The sequence below is a fragment of the Mytilus edulis genome, chromosome 4 (genome assembly GCF_963676685.1).
Source record: "Mytilus edulis chromosome 4, xbMytEdul2.2, whole genome shotgun sequence".
Classification (NCBI taxonomy): Eukaryota; Metazoa; Mollusca; class Bivalvia; order Mytilida; family Mytilidae; genus Mytilus; species Mytilus edulis.
Window position 1 is genome coordinate 61,452,522 of NC_092347.1, and position 23,436 is coordinate 61,475,957.

General features: G+C 32.3%; 1 protein-coding gene across 50 annotated transcripts in view; it reads right to left on the minus strand.

Moving 5' to 3' along the window:
* LOC139521951 (protein lingerer-like) overlaps positions 1-23,436 on the minus strand; it is a 33,748-nt gene that overhangs the window by 6,783 nt on the left and 3,529 nt on the right. For 4 of the 50 annotated variants that reach the window (XR_011664109.1, XR_011664108.1, XR_011664107.1 and 1 more), the window contains exons 2-25: positions 21,948-22,103; positions 21,574-21,660; positions 20,817-20,930; positions 19,919-20,261; positions 19,111-19,135; positions 18,477-18,598; positions 17,852-17,904; positions 17,106-17,132; positions 15,192-15,277; positions 14,596-14,701; positions 13,697-14,119; positions 12,895-13,049; positions 12,301-12,511; positions 11,965-12,070; positions 10,015-11,426; positions 6,737-6,896; positions 6,022-6,107; positions 5,608-5,673; positions 4,929-5,043; positions 4,407-4,591; positions 3,741-3,843; positions 3,167-3,256; positions 1,530-1,609; positions 234-362 (exon numbers count right to left, since the gene is read on the minus strand). Coding sequence is in view for 11 of the 50 variants with exons in the window: in XM_071315770.1 (XP_071171871.1) it covers positions 234-362; positions 1,530-1,609; positions 3,167-3,256; positions 3,741-3,843; positions 4,407-4,591; positions 4,929-5,043; positions 5,608-5,673; positions 6,022-6,107; positions 6,737-6,896; positions 10,015-11,426; positions 11,965-12,070; positions 12,301-12,511; positions 12,895-13,049; positions 13,697-14,119; positions 14,596-14,701; positions 15,192-15,277; positions 17,106-17,132; positions 17,852-17,904; positions 18,477-18,598; positions 19,111-19,135; positions 19,919-20,261; positions 20,817-20,930; positions 21,574-21,660; positions 21,948-22,061 (4,398 nt within the window). In the remaining 39 variants the exon portion in view is untranslated. Of the gene's footprint in view, positions 1-233; positions 363-1,529; positions 1,610-3,166; positions 3,257-3,740; positions 3,844-4,406; positions 4,592-4,928; positions 5,044-5,607; positions 5,674-6,021; positions 6,108-6,730; positions 6,897-10,014; positions 11,427-11,964; positions 12,071-12,300; positions 12,512-12,894; positions 13,050-13,696; positions 14,120-14,595; positions 14,702-15,191; positions 15,278-17,105; positions 17,133-17,851; positions 17,905-18,476; positions 18,599-19,110; positions 19,136-19,918; positions 20,262-20,816; positions 20,931-21,573; positions 21,661-21,947; positions 22,104-23,436 lie in introns of all 50 variants that reach the window. The other 46 variants (XR_011664121.1, XR_011664120.1, XR_011664119.1 and 43 more) reach the window with 15 other exon arrangements.

A 23,436-nucleotide genomic window follows, 5' to 3' on the forward strand; every position in this document is an offset into this window, starting at 1 on the left:
ACACTTACACACAAGTTTTTGTCCAGAAACTACAAAAATGCTTGTTTTTGGCCCCTATTCCCCAAAATCAATTCCAACCTTACTTTTGTGATATTGAACCTTATTGTGAAAGTTGTTGTCCCACAACCAAATGGTGTCTTCGGACGACGACATCATAGAGTTATACAAACCCCAAAAATATTTTGGGGTCGAAAAAAAATGATTTGATGTTCCACATGACAATTATTATTTACCTGCTGCAATCCCTGCATATGGAGCTGGGATGGAGGCTGATGAGTCATCAATGGAATAAACTGAGCAGCTCCATATGGATTTGTTGGTGCACCAATATGACTTCCTGCTTGGGTTCCAGTCGCAAACTGCTGTAAATTAAATGGAGAGGAGTTCAAGCATGAATACCTTGTTTATCAACTCCCTGTCCCAATTATGAAGATGGAACAGGTTTACCTTTCTAGTACTAAATAAGGGCTATTCCATTAAAATGTATGTGGGAGGGTAGCAAGGGACTTGCAAATTATCCATACAACCAAGAACCATTTTTAAGATCATTTTGCATAATGGTAATAGATGCATACTGAAAAAAGACCCTATGTCCCACATTCAATACTTAAGACTTCCCTTCTTACCTTCTGATATACATTTTAATTAAATAGCCCTAACAATTGTTTCATTGTCAAGACGAAGATTAAATAATAAATATTCTTCTTTTTTTATTTTTTTGGTTAGATCTATCAAATATCTGTTGAAATAGATATGATGCAATTTATAATCAACAGTGTTATTTTAAATACAGACTTTGTTAAATAGTCTACTTTCAGTTTATAACCAAGGAGTTTTTCAAAACATTAGTACTTTTCAAAATTATTATTATTAGTGAATTTTGACTTTCAGGCACGCATTACTTTCAAGTTTGATAAAATTTAGGACTTCAAACCATCAATATGATTTTGATTGTAGATAAGGGTGAAAATCAATCCCCTATGGCTTACTTAAAACACAACTTCCACCTTGTAAAATTCATGCGAGTTATAAAAAATTCTGTATTGTGTCCATTTAACTTCATACAAATTTCTATAGTGTCTAGAAATGTATTTAACTTCATAACAACTTTTATATTGCATCTAGAAATGTATATTACTTCATAAAAAATTCTGTTATCTTAACAAAACCGACATTGAGAATTCTAGTAACCTTCCTTTGAATATAATACAAACATTGGACCAAGGAATAAAGCAAATTATGTACTGTGGATTCATGTTCTTCGTTGAACACCAATCTTGTGGGTTTCGTGTGTACAGGTGAACCACAAATTCAAATGTTCAACAAATTACAAATGTTCAACAAATTATAAATTTTCTATAGGCTTTGTATATTGTGTGCACAGATTGACAAAACCACAAAATCAAATATCAACGAAAATGCTAATTTTTTTCAAATTACGAAACTTGATACCGACGAAAATCCTCAAATCACGAAAATTGATACCCACGAAAATAAATGAATCTACAGTATTGATAATTTCAATTTACCTGTGAATGTGTTTTGCCATATCCTGACACACCTGGCAATCCTGTTCCTGCCAAATCAGCTGTTACTGTGGTAGCAGATCCTATAATTAATAATAAGAGTCATTTTTCAAAATGTAATAAACTCAATTTTGTGTAATGTTTAGGTTTTAGATGTTTATTACATCAAGTGAAATTTGAAGTTTGTATGAAGAAAATTATTTTTTTTTACAATATATCCAAAATAGCAAGTACAGCACAAATACAAGTATCAATGAGGTAAATAAATAAAGTCAAATTTGTCAATCAACATAAGTATTGAAGCTGAGGATTTAAAAGCTGCCATTATGATCCAAACAAATTTCAGTAAAACATTTACAATAAACAGCTGCGCCATGAGGGCATGATACACCCGTTGTGTTTTCAAAGAATAAAGGTTAATAACCTCTCAATGTCATATCAGAAACTTAAATAAAAAAAACTAAAGGGAGGTTACCTTAATAAACATAAATCAGTCACCAAAGTTTAATGAAAACTGCTCAAAGAAATTTAAGGATATTGTTCGAAAACTTGAAAATCCCCCCTTTGTTATGCAAAAAATCCAATCTAAAATTTATAAAAATAGAATGGGAGCTTACAACAATATATATAAACAATTTACCAAAATTTCATGAAAACTACTTTCTTATTGTCGGAAAACTGGATAATCCCCCATTTTTTAATGATTAAAACCCTATATCTAGTATATATCAGAAATTTATAAAAATTCAAATGGGAGCTTACAACTATAGATAAAAAACAATTCACCAAAATTTCAGGAAAACTGCTGAAAGCATTTTTGAGATATTGTCTGAAAACTGGAAAATCCCCCTTTTTGTAATGAATAGAACCCCATAACTCCGAAACAATATATCTAAAATGTATAAAAATCGAAATGAAGCTCATGTCAATAGATATGAACAATTCTGCAAAGTTTCTTGCAAATTGGTGAAATTGTTTTTGAGTTATTGTCCGAAAACTGGAAAATCCCCCTTTTAGTAATGAATAAAACCTAAAAAAAACTCAAAAAACATGAAATCTTAAATTTATACAAAAACGAAAGGGAGCTCACATCAATAAATATAAACAATTCACCAAAGTTTCATGCAAATTGGTTAAAGCATTTTTTAGTTAATGTCCTATAGTTGACAATGAACCGACGAACAACAGTATACCATAAAATGTCCCGTAAACAGGCGTATAAAAAGAAGTATCGATAGTTCGTTCTTTATATGTTGTATTGCTTCACCACTGTCCTAGGTTGAGGAGATGGTTGGGACCTAGCATGTTTGAGCCTGTAATTCAGTGGTTGTTGGTTGTTGCTGAGTTACATATTTGTTTTTTGTTCATTTTTTTGTACATTAATTGGGCAGTTACTTTTCTTGTTTTCCATTTGTGATTCTCTGGCCTTTTAAAGCCAACTATGTGGTATGGGCTTTGCTCATTGTTGAAGGCCGTACAGTGAACTATAGCTGTTGATTTCTGTGCCATCTGGTCTCTTGTTGAGAGTTACCTCATTGGCAATCATACCACATCTTCTTTTTTATAATTAGTATTTACACTTCTAAACTATGTTAGTAAAATAAATAGTATTATTAGTTTATACTACACATGATGCTAACCGTTTAACAAACCTGAAACTCCTGTTACTTTGTTCTGGGACTGATTGATGTAGGTCGACTTGGTAAAGTCCTGTGCCAATTCCTCATAACCTGCAATACATTTAAATTTATATATACACAATAAAAACAAATAGTGTGTGACACAAAGGAATACAATCACAAATAAATCTATAAATTAGGTACGACTCAAATTCTCTTTTCTGTCCCCCTCCCCCCTGGATGTAATTATCTATTTAGATAAAGAAATTCAAACTATCTATGGTCAGGAAGAGAATGTCTATAACAATGCAACAACACCATCAGAAACAAAATAGCCTATACCAAGTTCTATATTGAAACTACAGAAACACACATATTCTGGAATGCTATTTGATAACTGCTGCATGTATATTAACTAGACAAAAATTTAAATGGATCAAGGAAAATACCAAATTTCCTCTAAAAATTATTTTGATATTTTCAAATTTACTTGAAGTTTTTACTTGGAAATATTCAAAATAAGGAAAAGATCAAAGATTTACGACAACTTTTCTGTTTGCTAAAGTTACTTGGTTTACAGTTTTGTGAGTCTTACCTTTATTACTACCATAAGTGTGAGATCCATAAGTCTGTTTTTGGAACTGTGCATTGGCTGTGGTACCAGCATGGGGAGCTCCTGTGTTAGTCACTGGGGGTACCTATAAAAAGATCACCATCTTTAGGATTGACATATAAATCATAAAAAAATCACCATCTTTAGGATTGACATATAAATCATAAAAAGATCACCATCTTTAGGATTGACATATAAATCATAAAAAGATCACCATCTTTAGGATTGACATATAAATCATAAAAAGATCACCATCTTTAGGATTGACATATAAATCATAAGAAGTCTGAAAACTTAAATGATTTTTGTAAACAAATCCTGTCTAACCATCATGCCAAAGAACAGCTTTTATTTTTTCACTTGGTAATTTTGGTATAAGTAAAATCTCAAATGCTACTGGCAATCTCAGACACTTTCTATAGCTTATATGGGAATTGTATGATGTACCATTACAGGTTTATAGTATGCATCACATAATGCTGTGAAAAAATGAAATTCAGATGTTGAAATGCATGTTTTCAGTAGATATCTGACAATATTGCATTCTTAGCGAGATGGCAGTAAAAACACGTACTATTCAACACGTTATAATTCTTAAAGACATTTTTACATTACTGTAACGACATTTTACAACATATGAAAACTTACCGGGAACATTTGAGGTGGGTACTGGAACCCCATGGCAGTGGGAGCACCTGGCAAAACAGTTCCTGGGTAACAGTATCCATATGGTAAGTTAATAAAATGCTGCTGCTGGTGTGATTGTGTTGATTGTTGTTGGGTAGAAGGAATAGGTGACTGTGCTTCTACTCTATTCAACTTGTTTTCTGTACCTGAAATGTCAAAAATTATGTAAAAATCATTCACTACTCTCAATTTGCACCAAATGACTATCTAATTTATTTCTATTAATTGTAAGACCATTTAATATATTTCAATTATCTACTCCAAAAAATATTGCAGCATGAAAGAAATTAAAAAGAGATCAATGTCATTATGTGTAAACACGGACACCTTACATCTGGACCTCTCTCCCTTTTTGTGTGAAAACCCCCTGCCTAATTGTACCACTATTTCGCGGGCATCTTCCAGTTATTACTAATGCTATAGAGAATTCATATTCTTATATTCCAATTTTCAGTGCCTATCTGGTCAAATTAATATACAAACCTGAATAAGGTACATTTCCAGCCAGGGATGTCTGTTCTCTTCCAGTATTTAGTGTTGTGGGTACATTACCAAATGCAGTCATATCATAGTTATAATTCTGCAAGTTTTGTAAGTTCTGAAATACAACAAAAAATAATGCAATCAAACGTTACTCATTAAATCATAAAAACTATTCATATCTTTGAAAATTGGAAACAATAAATGATACGAAACTGGCAATTTTTTCAGGTCAGTGATGTCATTTTCTTGGTTAATTAAAAAAAATTCCATGGAGGTTTGTTGACTGAAAAAATAAATACAGACTTAACATACATGCAGTATGGGCTTTGCTCATTGTTGAAGGCCGTACAGTGACCTATACACGTTAATTTCTGTGTCATTTTGGTCTCATTGGCAATCATACCACATCTTCTTTTTTATATGTAAGTGTTGGCAAAGAAATTGATGGAATGTATAATTGCTATGTCTAGCTTCTGTGACATATATGGGGCGGCTAGTAATGTGTCAAAATAATTAAAACCATATCAAACCTTGAAACTGATCTTGATGGGTAATTACCAAAAAACAGTATCAAGTGGACAACCGTAACAATTTTATTTTGACCATTTTTTTTTTTACAATTATGGAAGAGTAGTTATAATTGTTATCTATGGTACATATGCAACAAGACATTACTCACCATTGGGGGTAATCTCTGTTGAAGCATCTGAATATCTTCATATCCATACAAAGGCTGTTGTAATCCCTGAAGGAAGAAAACAAATATATGACAATTATTGAAAACTGAGAGTTTATCCGAATTTCAACAAAACTTATGTTCTATTTATAGCAAATATAGCCATGTTACTTTATTTCCCAGAACATCCTTAGCAGTGTGATAGTGTTCATGTTTAGAACTATTTGGAGCATTCAGTTCATATATCATATCCTACTTAAAAACAAGATTTAACCCAGGTGTCTGCATTGGATATTTTAAGACAACTATCCAATGAACATATTTAAACTGTTTCAGAGTCAAAATCAATTCAGATAGATATAAAGTTTAATTTATTCTAAGGGTGAAGTCACACAATACTAAGTATTACTGACTTACAGCAAAGTATGGCAAGTTCTGTCCCATTATATACTGATGGCTCAGTAAAGGTACACCTGGTGGCAAATTTGGTGGTGCTTTACTTGCTGTAAAAACAACAAAGTATACATAATTGTTACAGATAAAAACAATTTCAATGGCAAGTTCAAACTGAAAATGTTTTTCATGAAAAGTATACGAAAAACCTATAATGTATAGGAATAAAACAATGTATAGGGTAGACATCAATCAATGTCAAGAGATCAAGCTTGACTATCTTCGACCAACAAGTGCAAACAAAGAGATTTTTTGCATGCTTCACTGATTATGATTGAATTTGATTAGATCAAGATCTTATCACATAAACATGATAAAACAGACAGAAAGACATGTACATCTTATAATCTATCTATACACAGACTTGTACAATTTATAATATATCTAAACACCAATAATATGTGATAAATAAATCTCTATTGTTCTCAATTTCACATTCAATCACACATTCTTATAATATTTTATAAAACAAATCAATGAACAAACACAGTTAATGTTACACCTATTCAGTAATATTGCCTAAACACAAAATAAAAGAGTTTGTATGTCACCATTTCTATCTTCCAGTTTGTATACAGTCAAAATTAAATATTTACAAGTCATGCAAGAGTGATATAAAATAATGCCCTTTGCCCCTTTTACAACAATCAGTAGATTTTTAACATATGCTTACACTTACTGGTACCAGTCGAACTGGAAACTTTAGCTGATGTTGACTGTACTGTTGATGTTACTGCCGATGAAGATGAAACTGAAGGAGTCGTCACCGTCGAGATTAGGGAAGTTGAATTTGTTGTAGATGTTAAACTTGCTGTTGTTGACGATGAAGAATTTTCATACTGAAAAATACAATTAGCGCATATATGTCTCTTGCATAAAATGAAAGATAATTGTGTTGGCTGTAGCTGCCAAATTATTTCATTAAAAGGTAACAGAATTGATCATAACATGAGCAGTTCCTTCATTGACCAATTAATTACAATTGGAAAATTGGTGTGTATAATGCAAGAAATGACTTGGTAAAAGCAAGATAGTTTTCAGATTGTGGAACAAACAAAATTTTGACCTATATACCTAACCTACAATTTAAAAGGTAGGAAACCAAACCAACATTTTTTGTTTGCCTTATTTGAGGGATATAACACCAACCCCACTCATCTCTTGTCCCACAATAACACCAACAAATGGACTACACATGTACATAGCACATGGTTACATGAATTTAGAGACATTCATTTTGTTTCTTACTGATATCTGTACTGTGACTTTAATCATATAATGGTATAGTTTATATTCAATTTACTATTATGTCGCTTAAGAATTCACTTAATGATAAAATCTTGGTTGGAAGGCAATTCTAATTATCCATGTATAGGTTGGTGGGCTTGCCAAAAACTTCAAATTTTGCAGTTATGTATGCAACATAAAATGCAATTGTATGGGTGATAGCTATAAACTAGAGGCTCTAAAGAGCCTGTGTCGCTCACCTTGGTCTATGTGAATATTAAACAAAGGACACAGATGGATTCATGACAAAATTGTGTTTTGGTGATGGTGATGTGTTTGTAGATCCTACTTTACTGAACATTCTTGCTGCTTACAATTATCTCTATCTATAATGATTGGCCCAGTAGTTTCAGTGGAAAATGTTAGTAAAATTTACAAAGTTTATGAAAATTGTTAAAAATTGACTATAAAGGACAATAACTCCTTAGGGGGTAAATTGACCATTTCAATCATGTTGACTTATTTGTAAATCTTACTTTGCTGAACATTATTGCTGTTTACAGTTTATCTCTATCTATAATAATATTCAAGATAAAAACCAAAAACAGCAAAATTTCCTTAAAATTACAAATTCAGGGGCAGCAACCCAACAATGGGTTGTCCAATTCATCTGAAAATTTCAGGGCAAATAGATCTTGACCTGATTAACAATTTTACCCATGTCAGATTTGCTCTAAATGCTTTGGTTTTTGAGTTATCAGCCAAAAACTGCATTTTACCCCTATGTTCTATTTTTAGCCGTGGCAGCCATCTTGGTTGGACGGCCAGGTCACCGGACGACACATTTTTTAAACTAGATACCCCACAAATGATTGTGGCCAAGTTTGGATTAATTTGGCCCCGTAGTTTCAGAGGAGAAGATTTTTGTAAAAGATTACTAAGATTTACGAAAAATGGTTAAAAATTGACTATAAAGGGAAATAACTCTTAACTGACCATTTTGGTTATGTTGGCTTATTTGTAAATCTTACTTTGCTGAACATTATTGCTGTTTACAGTTTATCTTTATCTATAATAATATTCAAGATAATAACCAAAAACTGTAAAATTTCCTTAAAATTACCAATTCAGGGGCAGCAACCCAACAACGGGTTGTCCGATTCATCTGAAAATTTAAGGGCAAATAGATCTTGACCTGATAAACAATTTTACCTTGTTAGATTTGCTCTAAATGCTTTGGTTTTTGAGTTATAAGCCAAAAACCACATTTTACCCCTATGTTCTATTTTTAGCCATGGTGGCCATCTTGGTTGGTTGACCGGGTCATCAGACACATTTTTTAAACTAGATACCCCAATGATGATTGTGGCCAAGTTTGGTTTAATCTGGCCCAGTAGTTTCAGAGGAGAAGAAATTTTTGTAAAAGATTACTAAGATTTACGGAAAATGGTTAAAAATTGACTATAAAGGGAAATAACTCCTAAAGGGGTCAACTGACCATTTCAGTCATGTTGACTTATTTGTAAATCTTACTTTGCTGAACATTATTGCTGTTTACAGTTTATCTCTTTCTATAATAATATTCAAGATAATAAACAAAAACAGTAAAATTTCCATAAAATTACCAATTCAGGGGCAGCTACCCAACGGGTTGTTCGATTCATCTGAAAATTTCAGGGCAGATAGATCTTGACCTCATGAACAATTCAACCCTGTCAGATTTGCTCTAAATGCTTTGGTTTTTGAGTTATAAGCCAAAAACCACATTTTACCCCTATGTTCTATTTTTAGCCATTGCAGCCATCTTGGTTGGTTGACCGGGTCACCGGACACATTTTTTAAACTAGATACCCCAATGATGATTGTGGCCAAGTTTGGTTAAATTTGGCCCAGTAGTTTCAGAGGAGAAGATTTTTGTAAAAGTTAACGCCGGACGCCAAGTGATGAGAAAAGCTCACTTGGCCCCCCTTCGGGCCAAGTGAGCTAAAAAATGCTTTCCAATTCTGGAATAGCTCTAAAGAAACTTGGCTATTAACATGTTCATAAATATTAACTTAAATTTACAGTAGTAACTACCTAGACTAATCGGCCACCAAAGCCCCTTTACAGAATACGGCAATTGTTTAGCAAAGAGGAAAAACATTGTTATTACCCATCTACAGCAGATTTTTTTTTTTTTTAACTATACAATCCTTTTAGTACAAAATCATAAATATATCTAAAACTATCACCATCTCTTTAGCAGTTTACTTCATTCTTTTTTTTACATTAAAAAGTTTTTGTTTTCTGTTGAATGATTGCAAATTCCTTGTTATTATATGCAATTACTGTCAATACTGATTTTCTTTTGAAATCCCATGTCTTTCAAACTGTTTCACTAGTTCAAAACTGTTATTGACCATTCTTTTACAATCATTCAAACAAGAATGTGTCCATAGTACAAGGATGCCCCACTCGCATTATCATTTTTCTATGTTCAGTGGACTGTGAAATAGGGGTCAAAACTCTTATTTGGTATTCAAATTAGAATGACCATTTCATAGGGAACATGTGTACTAAGTTTCAAGTTGATTGGACTTCAACTTCATTAAAAACTACCTCGACCAAAAACATTAACCTGGAGCGGGACAGACGGACGAACAGACGCATAGACCAGAAAACATAATGCCCCTCTACTATCCTAGGTGGGGCATTAAAACAAATATCCCAATAATTAAATATAAAACATACCTGTGATGGAGATTGTCTCGAATCTAAGTTGTTTTCCTTCACTGTCATTTTAGATAATGTTTCACCGAGTTTATTAGCAGAAAGAGCAGAGGTCTGCAGGTTGGATTGTAGGCTGCTCTGGTGGGGGTTCCCTCCAAATGTTTGTGATGTATATGATGACTGAGTCCCTGAAGAGCTACCATCCCGCTGGTAACTGCTACTTGACTGAGAAACATTTGTTGAGAATGTTCCTGACTGAGAGTCTCTACCATAACTAGTTGAAACTTGTGGCTGATAAGAAGATGTCACCTGTGTTGAGCCACCTTGATGATAAATAGAACCAGATGGACTTTGTCCTTGATAGGCATTGGACACAGCTGCTTGATACAAGGAGCTCTGTCCACTTTGGTTAGCACTATAATTCTGGGCAGCCTGTGTTACACTACTGAATGAACTTCCACCTGTATATGAATTGGGTTGATTCTGGCGATCTGAATATGATCCAGCTTGATTTGTTCTTTCAGATCCATATGAACCTGCTGACTGACTTTGTCTGTCACTAAAAGAATTAGACTGACTTGGTCTTTCTGAGTAAGAACTACCACTCTGAGTTTGTCTATCATTGTATGACCCTCTTTGACTTGATGGATCACTATATGAACCACCTTGGCTTTTCATATCATTGTATGCACTTCCTTGATTTTGATTTCCAGCCAAACTAAATGTTTCCGGTGTAGTTTGTGATCCTGGATATGCACCAGGGGGATTCTGACTTCCAGATATTGAGTTGCCACTCTGGCTACCAGGGAATGAACTGCCCCTACTACCAGAAAATGAGCCAGTTTGACTTTGTGTACTCGGATAAGAACTAGAACCGTTCTGATTATTCTGATAGCTTGCAGTCTGATTCTGATTCCCTGAAAAAGAACCTGGTTGGCTTTGGAATGTTGACCCAGACTGTCCATAGTTTTGATACTGGTTCTGGGATGAACCATATTGTGACTGTCCACTATGAAACTGGTTTTGACCAGCAGGAAATTGGTTCTGTCCAGTTTGAAACTGGTTTTGACTAGACTGATACTGGTTTCCTCCAGATTGATATTGAGTTTGGTAAGAACTTTGCGGAGAAGAGGAGTTGAAATCTGATTTATTTGGTAACCCAGCTGAATTTGACAGTCTATTTGTAGCACTAGTCAGATCTGAAGAATTTGAAAGCCCTCTTGCATTTGAAAGTCCAGAAGAACTTTGTAATCCTGAAGAGTTCGATAATCCTGCTGAATTAGACAGTCCAGCCGAGTTGGACAGACCAGCTGTTCCACTCAGTCCTGCTGTATTTGACATGGCTGACTTCTGTGACTGGTATGGACTTGTTCCATAACCACCTTGTGAAAAAGAACCCAAATTGGATTCTGGATTACTTGTTGACAGTGAATCTACAAAATAAACGATACTATTTAATGTAGTGAAACTAAGATTTACATGTACCCAACAACATAGCATACTACATGTAAAATTGTTTTTCCCTTTAAATAAATATTACAAAACAAAATCATGAATGTTTAATAATGTCCAGTGGCAAACCAAATGCATTATAAGGAAGATAAATTGTTACTTTGATTAAATATAAACTCTGTACTAATCTGCACCAAGTAAGATGCTTTACATGCTAATTCACTTAGTAACAGCCCACAAGCTAGCAATAATACCTTTCTTTTCTTTTTATTCAAATATATATACCTTACTCATGCAAATTATATGGACTCAGAGCCTATCAGTCTATGCTCTGACACATAAATGTTGCTTGCTTTGTTGAGAAGCATCAAATATAAATGTTCAAATTTGTGACCTTCATGGAAACTATATATAATTCATCAGTATAATATTACAATCATAGAAATTAAATCTACATTCAATTTTAATTAAGTGAATATTGTAAAACTAATTAGTAATTATGTTGTAAATAAAACTTACTCTGAGATAACCCTGGCGTTGATCCTGGTCTCTGAGGGGCCATCATTGGACTAGATTTTCTGTCTGTTTGGGAGGTTGGGAATGGTATGGGCTCTGGAGGACTCATCTGAAATAGGGAAAGCACCATTCTTCAATTTCTATATTAGACTAATGTTACAGGTCTTATTATTTATATAAAAGTCAAGTTTAAAAATAGAATTTGTTCAGAGGTCACCTCACTCTGACTTTTGAATTTCCATATTCGAGAACAATGAAATTTGGGTGAAATTTTTAAAAGTCAAATACTAAAATAATTCCCGTTTTCATAACTAAAACACATGTAATAATGAAACTTACACTACTGACTTGATTCTGTGACAATGGATCTTTCTTTGTGGGAGTGGTATACGGAGAGTTATGGAACATGTTGTTCCTTGGTGACTCCTGACCAGATATCACAGAGGTTCCAGCACTAGGTGGCGGTGTCATCATTGACGACGTTATCACAGACTCATTTTGTTGCTGACTCACTTTTGGTAAATGATTGCTTAAAACAGATTGCTGTGTACTGAAATGAAGAAAAAAACAAATTACTTATATAAACTGTTCATTCACAAAAATTTGTTGGTTCCATCTTAATGTTTACCAAACTGGTTATTCATGTTAGAAATTAAGGAAAATTTCCAAATCAAGTTTTTTTTGTTTTTTTTAAAATATATATCGAACAATGATTAATTTAGATTCACACAAAAAATCCCCTGGACTAGTGATATAGAAAATGGAATGCAGTATAACCATAAATTAAATTTGGTTACCAAAATGCAATGTTTAAGATAGGTTGTGCAGAATCTATAAAGAGGATGGCTTCAAAAATACATGACATGTCTATAATGCTATTATTTCATAACAGGCCTGATTCTATGTCTTACAGGATACAACCCTATTCTTTACCTGTTATTGGCAGAACTTGTCAGATTGGATACTACAGACTCTCCATTCCCAAATCCAAACATTGAAGAAGCATCCATACTACCAATACTACCGAACTGTACATCTACTTTATTTGTGTTACGGTGTCCTGGCATCTCTACTGCAGAAGCTGGTATCTGTATGTTAGAAATAAGTTGTTACTCTTCCGGAGCACCTGAGATCACCCCCAGTTTTTGGTGGGGTTTGTGTTGTTCAGTCTATAGTTTTCTATGTTGTTTCTTGTATACTATTATTTGTCTGTCTTTTTTTAATTTTAAGCCATGGTGTTGTCAGTTTGTTTTGGATTTATGAATTTGACTGTTTCTCTGGTATTTTCGCCCCTCTTCTCTTGTTGTTGCATTAAGAAAACTTATTAAACAAAGTATCAGAAAATAGGGAGGTGTTCGACAGATCCAAAATTCATCTGCATCAAGTTTTTAATTATTTTGAAAAATTTTGTTATGCTGAAATTGTAATTAGAGGTTACACTTTGACCTTTTACCTATTTAAGAAGCAAGTAGCTAAAGTCTATGTTTTATTTAAACTTTAAAGGATGCCTTCATTTACTTTGGAGTCCAAACCATCAAACTTATCATTTTCTATATTAACATATTTGTACAGATTGACCCTAACCTATACATAACCTAAATACTAAACCTAACCATAAGTTACAAGGAACACTAACTAACCTTATTCCAAATCTTAAGTACAAAGACCTTAGTTTTATGATAGGAAATATTCATTTACCTTCAAAGAGGTGGCTACTATTTACATTATTCATTACCTTTGAGGGAGGTGGCAACTTTGATCTTTGAGGTTTAGGCCTCTGCTGTGACGAAGATAAAGAATCTGTCTGTGAATTCATTGACATTGGAACACTCTGCCGACTTTGAGATAATGAATTCATATCCAGTGGCATATTCTGTCGACTTTGAGCCAGTGAAGTCAAGTCAATATTGGCCCTACTATTCTGTGTTAATGCTGTCAAATCAATTCCTCCATCTACCCCTGTACTTAAATTGGAATTCTGGGTAAAAGATGACACCAATGCATCAACTGCCGCTGAAGATGCTGACGAAACAGACATGGAATTAGATAAGGATGAAGAGACCATCTGATGGCCTCCTAATGGTCCTGATGATAAATGATTGGTTAAAGAAGATGCACCCATCTGACTGGATAAGGATTGTCTGGATGCTGAACCAATCTATAATAAAAAGTGAATATAACAATGAAACTGGTAACTACTAAGTCTTATTAATATTAATATTAAACTGCTAGAATGTACTTTTGTCATGGAAACTTTCCTGAAAGTTGTTCACATATTTAGAATTAAGAACCAAATCATGGATACTGTGTGTACCATACACACTGTGCTTATAGTTAAGAAATTAAAAAAAACCAATAGGCAACAAAATGTAGGCACATATTTTTTTTCACATTTTTTTGTTGTGTTGAGGACAGAATCATAAATTACCTTTGTTTCAAATTAATTCAGTTTTAAAAATATAATTTATCTAATCAATATCATATTTCTCTATCCTAATTTCACCCTGCTGAGCTACTTAGAAAATCATGTACAGTATCTTGTTTGACAAGTTTAAAAACATATGAAAAGACAGCCCTTTCACTATTTGTCAGAATGCTGTCAATTAGCTTTAAAATCTCAAAATAAATATTCACCCCAATTGTATTTTTTATGGACTCTGTTGCTTGCTGATTATACTGGGTCAAATATGACTCGGGAGATTCATTTGTTGTCTTCTGAAGAAGTACTCCAATGTCTATCCTGAAAAGTAAACATATTTGGAATTAGTGTCTGTATGAATCCAGAAATTGTTCATGTAAAATATAGAGAAATTAATGTAAGAAAGAAATGCTCCATTTTTCATGTTAATCTGGATGGTTTCTGAAATTCAGAGGTAAATACTAAAAGGACTACTAAGTTTTAAACATAGGTCACTTTGACCTTGTTTACAACTTCCTTGGTAACCCATACATTGTCATATCTGCACCAGAGTAAAATTGCATAATTCTAGTATTTTTTCCAATATTAAAACAAGTAGTTACAATGATATTCAAATTCTCATCATTTCACTGGACAAAATGTCCAACATATTTCTGTGGATCTACTGCCATATACAGCTTTAGATGAAAAGAGCATTCCCCTTTGAATAATAAGTCAGGGAAACTAAAGTTACCCGAAGAAGGCAATGTAAACACATAAGAATATTAAACTGGTGTTTAAACAATTGCTAAGACTGTCTGAATGTGACTACCTTTGTCCGAGTGTGTTGGATGAGTCAGTCATTGGCTCTGGTTCTCTATTCTGTATCGAGGATTCAAACACCTTTGTTTCTGTCAACTGAAAAGAACAACAGTTTTACAGTTTACTAAACATCAAAACTTAAGATGTCAAATATATAAAGAGTGAATAGGGACATAAATTACCAATCTCTTTACAGCTATCACAGTTCCATTCTTAATAAAATGGAAATATACTGCAAATAGTGACTACTAGATGTATAATATTTCAAAATTGCTGTCTTCAGGGGCTAATTGAGACATGTATGTGACTGGTAAGTGTTTTTTTGGCATATACAAGTTTTGACCAGCCTGTAAATGCTTCCATATAACATGTTTCTAAATAATAGACAAGTAAGTCCATTTTAAGGCCACAATTATTTAAGTTTACTTGTAAAACTCCACTTTTTTATCAATACAAAAATGTTAAATACATGAAAAAATCAAATACTTATATAAATTGTGCAGTGGTACTTTTCAATCTACACATATACATATCAACATAGATATTGCATTCCCCAACATCAATATAGTAAGTGCATGTGTATGACATTCTTGAGTATACGTGTATAGGCAATAATTTCCCCTCCCCACCCCCACCAATTCTAACATGTTGTCAGAATGCTATGAATTTGGATACAGATTTTGTATTCATCTTATACAAACTAGATTTTACTTGTTCCAATTTACTGACATGTCAAGAAAAGAGATTGGCCAGTATAGGTTTTAAAATATATTGATTTCTGATAATCTTTTGTTGATTTCCATTATTTTAATATCATAACTATTCCTGATTTCTTTTTTGTTTCCAGCAGGAAATGTTTCCTGGCATCAGGAAATAATGAGAACATTTAAGCTTTTATTAGGAAACTGTTGATCACTTGACCTTGTTTGTTGTTGTGTAAAAGGCATAAATATGCTTTAGTTTTGAAATTAATTGTGTAAATTCAGAACTGACAATTTATGAAATTTCTTCATGGATTGGTTATCTTTATTTGTCAATCACTTTTCAAAATAATAGATATATTCTGAAAATTCCTACAACATCAAGCCAATTCAAACATATATTTTTAATACACAAATCAATAGCTTTCCAACCAGATAAACTTTATATCAAATACTGATCATGTCTCCTGAAAATGAATCCTTAATGGTTTGATATATTGACTGATGGTGTTTTACATCACTTTCAGCATTATTTCCTATACTTTAAATTCAGAAATTATTGAGATGTTTTTATTATTGCTAAAGGGTTATAATCACAATAATTTACACTCGCAATTTTGAAATTTTTTATATAAATTAAACAGGATTTTTTTTATGTTGCAAAAATTTAAATCACATTTTAGTTTAAAATGACAAAATCGCAATAATAAATGCACGCAATAATTTCTTAATTAACACAGCCCATTTAGTATTTAAGCGTTACATAAAACACATTTAAATACCCTTAAAATTAATATCCTCAAAGTAAGATTTCTGAAGACATTGAAATAATCAAAAAATGTACAAAGAATATCAAATTGATGTGTTAAAAAAAATCATACACTGAATACTTTTGACATATTTTGTAGTCTTATAAACATGCAGTAGATGGCCAAATTAAAAGTGAAAACAAGGCAACAGAAAATATTTAAAAGATGGATCTAAAAACAAACCATTTCTTGTAGTAGTAATACATGCCGATCAAGAGCATATGTACCAATAGAGAAATATTTCAATAATTCAAATTGTTTGTAAAATCATATGTATGGGAGGCAAGGAAAAGATATAAAATGTTCAAACATAAGACACAAAAGAAAGCTAGGACTAGCTAATAAAAGCAGGCTCCCCACCATAACCTTCACATAAGCTCCATTTTAGTGTTTATACAAAATGTGTTATCCTACCTTTATTTGATTCGGGGATTTCTGTGTCTGAAATTATTAATATCATGTTTACATATTTCATGTAGACAAGGGAGTGACATGCAATCATTTATTACTGAACATATTCAAAAATAATTTAGTTATTACATGTTTTAAAAGATGAATTCAAAGTCCTTGCCTCCATACAGATACCTCAATACAAGTTTCAGATGCTATTTTTTGTATGAATAGATCAAAATACTAATTTTCTTTTAACTTTGAAACGCATTCTTATAACATTCGCAAATCATCAGTAAATTTGCAGTAACTAATATTATGAATCATACTAATGATTGCACTCTGCAAAATATAAAAGGGGAAACTTTCCCAAGAACTTTTTATGTAAAAATTGATTGTTGTGCATTATGTTTTTTTAAGATGCCTTAATAATTATATACAAATGTATGAATATTCTAAAACCAGTATACACAATATAAACAGCTTTAAATACGGATATGATTTAAATTTACCAAAACCAATAGCTGCAGAAAGCATTTAACATGTATAATAGTGTTGCTTTCGTCCTATTTCATATAAATTGATACTAGATGGGATAAATTTACTAAAAGTTTACACTTCAGAAAGCATGATAGCTCAAATTTGATTGAAACCCTGATGAAATACAAAAGAATGCAATAAATTCTGAGCAAGCAGACAGTTAGCTAAAAGGAGGGTAAAATTAAGCATCACTGACTGCCATCCAATGAACTGAACAATTCAATACTTACATTGCCTTGCCATGTATCCTCACTCCAGTCTTCTATTCCATCTCCCCAGGGACCTTTAAATATAGAAAATCCTTTTTTAACGCTGCCCAAATGTTTGCCCCTGTCCCAAGTCAAGAGCCTCTGGTCTTTAAAAGTCTTGTTTTATTTTTAATTTTAGTTCATTTATATGTTTTAGAGTTTGGTATGACATCCATTTTCACTGTACTAGTACACATTTTTATGTAGGGACCAGCTGAGGCCCACCCCGGATGCTGCATTTTCTCGCTGGCTGTTATCTTCTATTTTGTCGGGTTGTTTTCTCTTTGACATATTCCCCATTTCATTCTCAATTTTATGTATACAGTAAAAGACTAAAGCTGTCTGGAGTGCTGGACTCCAATTTCAAAACAGATTCAGAAGCTACCAAACAATTTTCTATCATTTGTTTTGGAAAAAATAATAAATTCAAAACAATTTATAAATTATTTGAAACTGTATTTTTTAAAAGAAAACAATCCCTTTGATATAAGGGAACAGTATTAATTTTGTTGACGCAATTAAATGTTCTCCATTAAAAATATCTTTAAAAGTATATCAAACTAAATGTTCTCCATTAGAAATATCTTTAAAAGTTTATCAAACTAACCAGTGGCATTTTCTTTTTCTGCATTTGCAGCTGTCTCATTGGTCCATGTATCTATTTGTGGTCCCTTGTCAAATTTAGCTGGCTGTCTTTCTCTATCTCTAGGGGGTTGTGCATTAAAACTCCTGCAGCAAACAGATAATATTATACATACTATAACACATAATACAACCTAAACTGACTAATTTGTTAGTGATCCTGACCATTTATGGGAGCTGTTTTTGGGAACTAACTACATTGTATAAATCTATCATTTTCATGAAAACCCTGAAAACAAGAATACAACGTATAAACTGCAGAATTTAACCATGTAGCTGGTTGCTGAGAAAGCTAGTTGTAAATAAAATATAATAAATAAATAAACTTCTTTGAGACATCTACTGATAATTTCAAATGTTATTTGTAGATCTTGACTTGATGATAATTTTTGCTATTTAAAAAAAAGATATTCTTTGTCTAGTACTGATTTCAAGATTTTATATGTTTTATGTACACAAACTTTTTTATCTATTTTCATGGACCAAAAAGGGGTGCATGTCATATACAAATGAACAATAAAATCCGCAAAAATGTGGTCTCATGTTTTTTCCCCCTTTGTACATGAAGAGTTATCCTACTTTAAATAAAATAAGCATACCTTCCTCTTCCTCTTCTTGAACCACCTACAAAAGAAAATATATCTCTAGACTGATTGATTGAAAGCTTCTTAACAGCATGCAGCAAATACTACATGCTTTTCCAGGTGTATTACACATAAATGTGACATATTAATAAAGACTATGCATTTTTTTAAGTAGACTGGAGAGTTTTATAAACAATATGTATCTATGGACACAACATGTACAACACAAAATATTTTTTTTTTAATCCAGACAGTGTAAATTATTACAGTTTACAAGTCAGTATCTCAGATATATGCATTTGTTTTAAAAACTTATTTTAAATCAATGGATATATGAAGATGTGGTATGAGTGCCAATGAGACAACTCTCCATCCAAGTCACAATTTGTAAAAGTAAACCATTATAGGTCAAAGTACGGTCTTTAACACAGAGCCTTGGCAAATCTACTTTGCAAGAACTGCCAGAAACAAATTAAAACCAACAAGTCTTTCATGGAATTTTGCCTGCAGGAGTGATTTAATACACAAGTTCCTATATACTTCCTTTAACCATTGTCAGTTCAATAATTTATTCACAACAGGGACATAAACATAACATACAATTGGTGGTTTTTTTATACAATCAGCTGGCACTAGATGTCTTTTTTTTTAAATCAATGTTGATCGACAGCTGTATCAAATTTGTTTAGCCTTCTTTTTGTATTCTTGTCAAGTAGTGGTTTTTTTTTTTTATTTGTTTCTCTTTGATGCAAAATATAACTATATTTGTTTTCATTGAATAGTTTACAATGTAACAAGTAATAAAATCATAAATTATAATTACCTCTCCCACCTCTACCTCTGCCACGTCCTCTACTGTCAAACCCTTTGTCTTGTCCAAATGTACCACCAAATTCGCCAGCATCATTGTCATTGTTTTCTCTGTTTGGTCTGTCTCTCCCCCTACCTCTGGCTGCTAAACGTGGTGGTCTGCTATCATATCTGTTGTCGAACCGCCTCCCTCTTCGGGAAATATTCTCTGATCGATCTTTGTCTGGGACTTTTTCTCTCTCAGTGTTCTGTTCTGGTTCTTCTGTTTTTTCATCCACATGATTTGTTGTAGGTTCTGATTTAGCAGGAGCAGGTGTTGGCTTCTTCTTTTTCTTTCCAGGTTCTTTCCATTCTCCCTATTCAATTATATAATATTTGTTTATCAAATAGAACATAAACAGGCTAATCCATCATAAATATAGGAAATGCATTGTTAACAAAACACTTGAACCTTTTAAATTTTGGATATAAGTCTTTTATGAAAAACCAATCAGGTCTTTTTTCTTTATTGATAACTGAAAATGAAATCCAAAATAATTGTTCCCAAACTTAAAATCTATTATGTATAATGCTATCTTTTCTTTATCACCTGGTTTTCTACAAATGGAAGCAACCTGCAACAGGTGTATGAATTAAATATCAGAATGCAAGTAATAAATATTGCCATGCTTACCGAGTTGTATTTTTTTGCAATAACCAAAACCTCTCAATATTTTCTGAATTTACAGGAAAGAAAACACCAGCTTTTCCTAATTTTATTTCGAAAATATATAAAACTAGGACAAAAAATTTCAGCAAAATGTACATACTTGCATAGTATTTAAAGAAATCAGAAAATGAAATATTATCATCAGACAGTGTTTCAGTCCTTAAAAGTTGCAAATGTTAATGCATACTAATGAGTTAATTACCTGTACTGTGTTGCCCTCTAACAACATATTTATGGCTCTCTCTGTATCGTTGCCACAATCTTGTAAAGCTATTTCTACTTCGTTTTGATCTGTAATACCTGTTACATCGATCACCTGTAAAATGGAGAACACATATCAAAATCCACACTTTCACATCAAAAAAGTTGTGATCAGTTCACCACCAGATGAAAATTATTACTTTATTATGGTTCCTTTATAAATCACACAGCATGTTATAAAACAAGACCAATCAATGGGGCAACCTATCATATCAGAAAACTACTAAGTTTAATCTAAAAGATGCAAATTTATGTAAACAAGACTTTTTTCCATCTATCTTTTGCTTTGAGTGGAATAAACTGACCTTTGAACTTTTATCAAAGATTGATAGATATTTTTGAGGATATTATACAAATAAAGATAGGAAAAAAGAATTCAAATTTGGGTTACAAAGATTATAAGAAGTGATAACCTTTCAAATGTAGACATTATTGTCAGACTCGAAATCTTTAACTAATATTAATCCAACATATCGGTACAAGATTTTCTCATTATTGATAGCCTTACAGCTGTCTTTAATATCTTACATCCACTTCATTTGAATATTGCTGGATAGTTATCATACCAAATCTCCTTTCTTTTAATATCAATCATTTTTATTTTCTTGTCCCTTTGCAATATTCTGAAAGTACTTGTCATATATTCTTTAAAAAGACAACTTTTTGAAACTATGGTTAACAAATGATATAAAACATACCTGTTTCACCTTCTGTCTGAATGCCGATTCATCTAATGAATTTGCATCATTTGTCAACTGTGCCAACCTTATCTGTTCTGGAGTAGCCTAAATTTTTATCAAAATATAAGCATTATCAAAAAATGTTGTGTACAATGCAAAGTTTAATGATAAAGGACTAAAAGAACTAAATCATAAGTTTTTAAGACTGTTTTAGAGGTAACGAATTAAAACTTGAGCATTTATGAAACCAAATCTTTCGACGTTCTAACAAATGTCATTATATTTCACTGTAAGAACTATATTTTTTTGTTCTGACAATGTACTACAATACAAATTCTACAATAAATGCATTTTTTCATTTGACCCTTATCCTTATCTAGGGTAACACTTGCCTGTACTTTCTGAGGAGGTCCTTCTGATTTTGTTTGTGTCTGTGGGGTGGATTTTCCATGTTTTTCTTTCATGGGTCTTGTGTTCCCACGCGATGAAGCCACCGCAGCACTCATCCTGTACACTTATTTACACAACACTATATACAAATTTAGATACTGAAAAGAAATAAATATAAATAAAAGATGGGATGCTTTCTGTAAAGAACCAAACCCTGAAAATGTTAACATATACATGTATGTTGTATGAAACATAAGAATAAACAGTGTTCCAGCTTGAATCTCAGGGCAGAAGGGTGCTACTTGTCTGAAAGGGCACTTTAGCGCAATAACCCAAATTGTAAGGGCACTGTTTGGCAGTGTATTAATAACCTTGAATATATGTATTATATATTGCTAGGCTCAGCTGCAGAACATTACTTGTATTTTAACCTTATTCAGAAATTAATGTGTTCCAAGTGTTGGTTCCAGTAAGATTTTTTTATTATCAAATTATCATACCATGACACAAAGCATATCATTTTAATTGATGTAAATTTATGCAAACTGTGCATTTTGATCAGGAAAAAAATCCTTAGAAAAATCTTTTTTTTTATTTTATAATTTATATAACTTAATTATACAAGTCTATAAAAATAAACAAGTAGTTCTGAAAGATGGAGCTAAACAAAATTGAATTTGTTATGTAATTAAATTATTTACATTAAAACTACTTGTTTAGACATATAGTATTTGTGTTATTGAAAGTTACCTAACTTGTAAATTGTTACAAAAAAGTATTAAGAAGTGCACACCAAAGTGCTCCTAAGTAGGGAGTTTTATAAATATAACAGGTGATACAAGAGATGATTATATTATAATGATGCAATAATACATTGCATATATTACAGAAGGTATAAACTCCATTATGGTTAAAAAATAAAAGCATTTGTTAAGTGCTCCTATGTAAGGAGGATTATAATACAAGAAATAAAACAGGAAGTGGTGCAATCTTGTTATGTTCAAATACAAATTTCTTTGGTTATTCTTTTAATTTCATACTCATGGTTATAAAAACAAAACGTTTTTACCAATCTACCAATTTACTCAAAACTTAATCTGCCTTTTAAATTGTTTTAAATTTTCTTTAAAAATATTTTTTTTTATGTGTACATATGCTATGATACGTAAACATTACAAATGGCTAACATGTCAGCATTTTCATTCTGTATTAAATATCTAGTATTTGTTCAATTATCTTAAATCCACTAATTAGCAGTGAACAATCATTAGCAGAGGTGATAAAACTGCCAAAGGCATTAGGTATTTAACTTAATCCTATTGTCAGTTAATTAGTGTTACACAATCACTCAGGTAACAATTTTACCGGAAACGCCAGAAGGCATGAAATTTGTAAAATGTATCTTTTGAAAAGGCAGAGGGGGGCATTCTTTGGCTTTGGAGGGCAGAAGGGCGGGGGTAAGGGCACCAAGGGCGGGGCGCCCTTCTATTT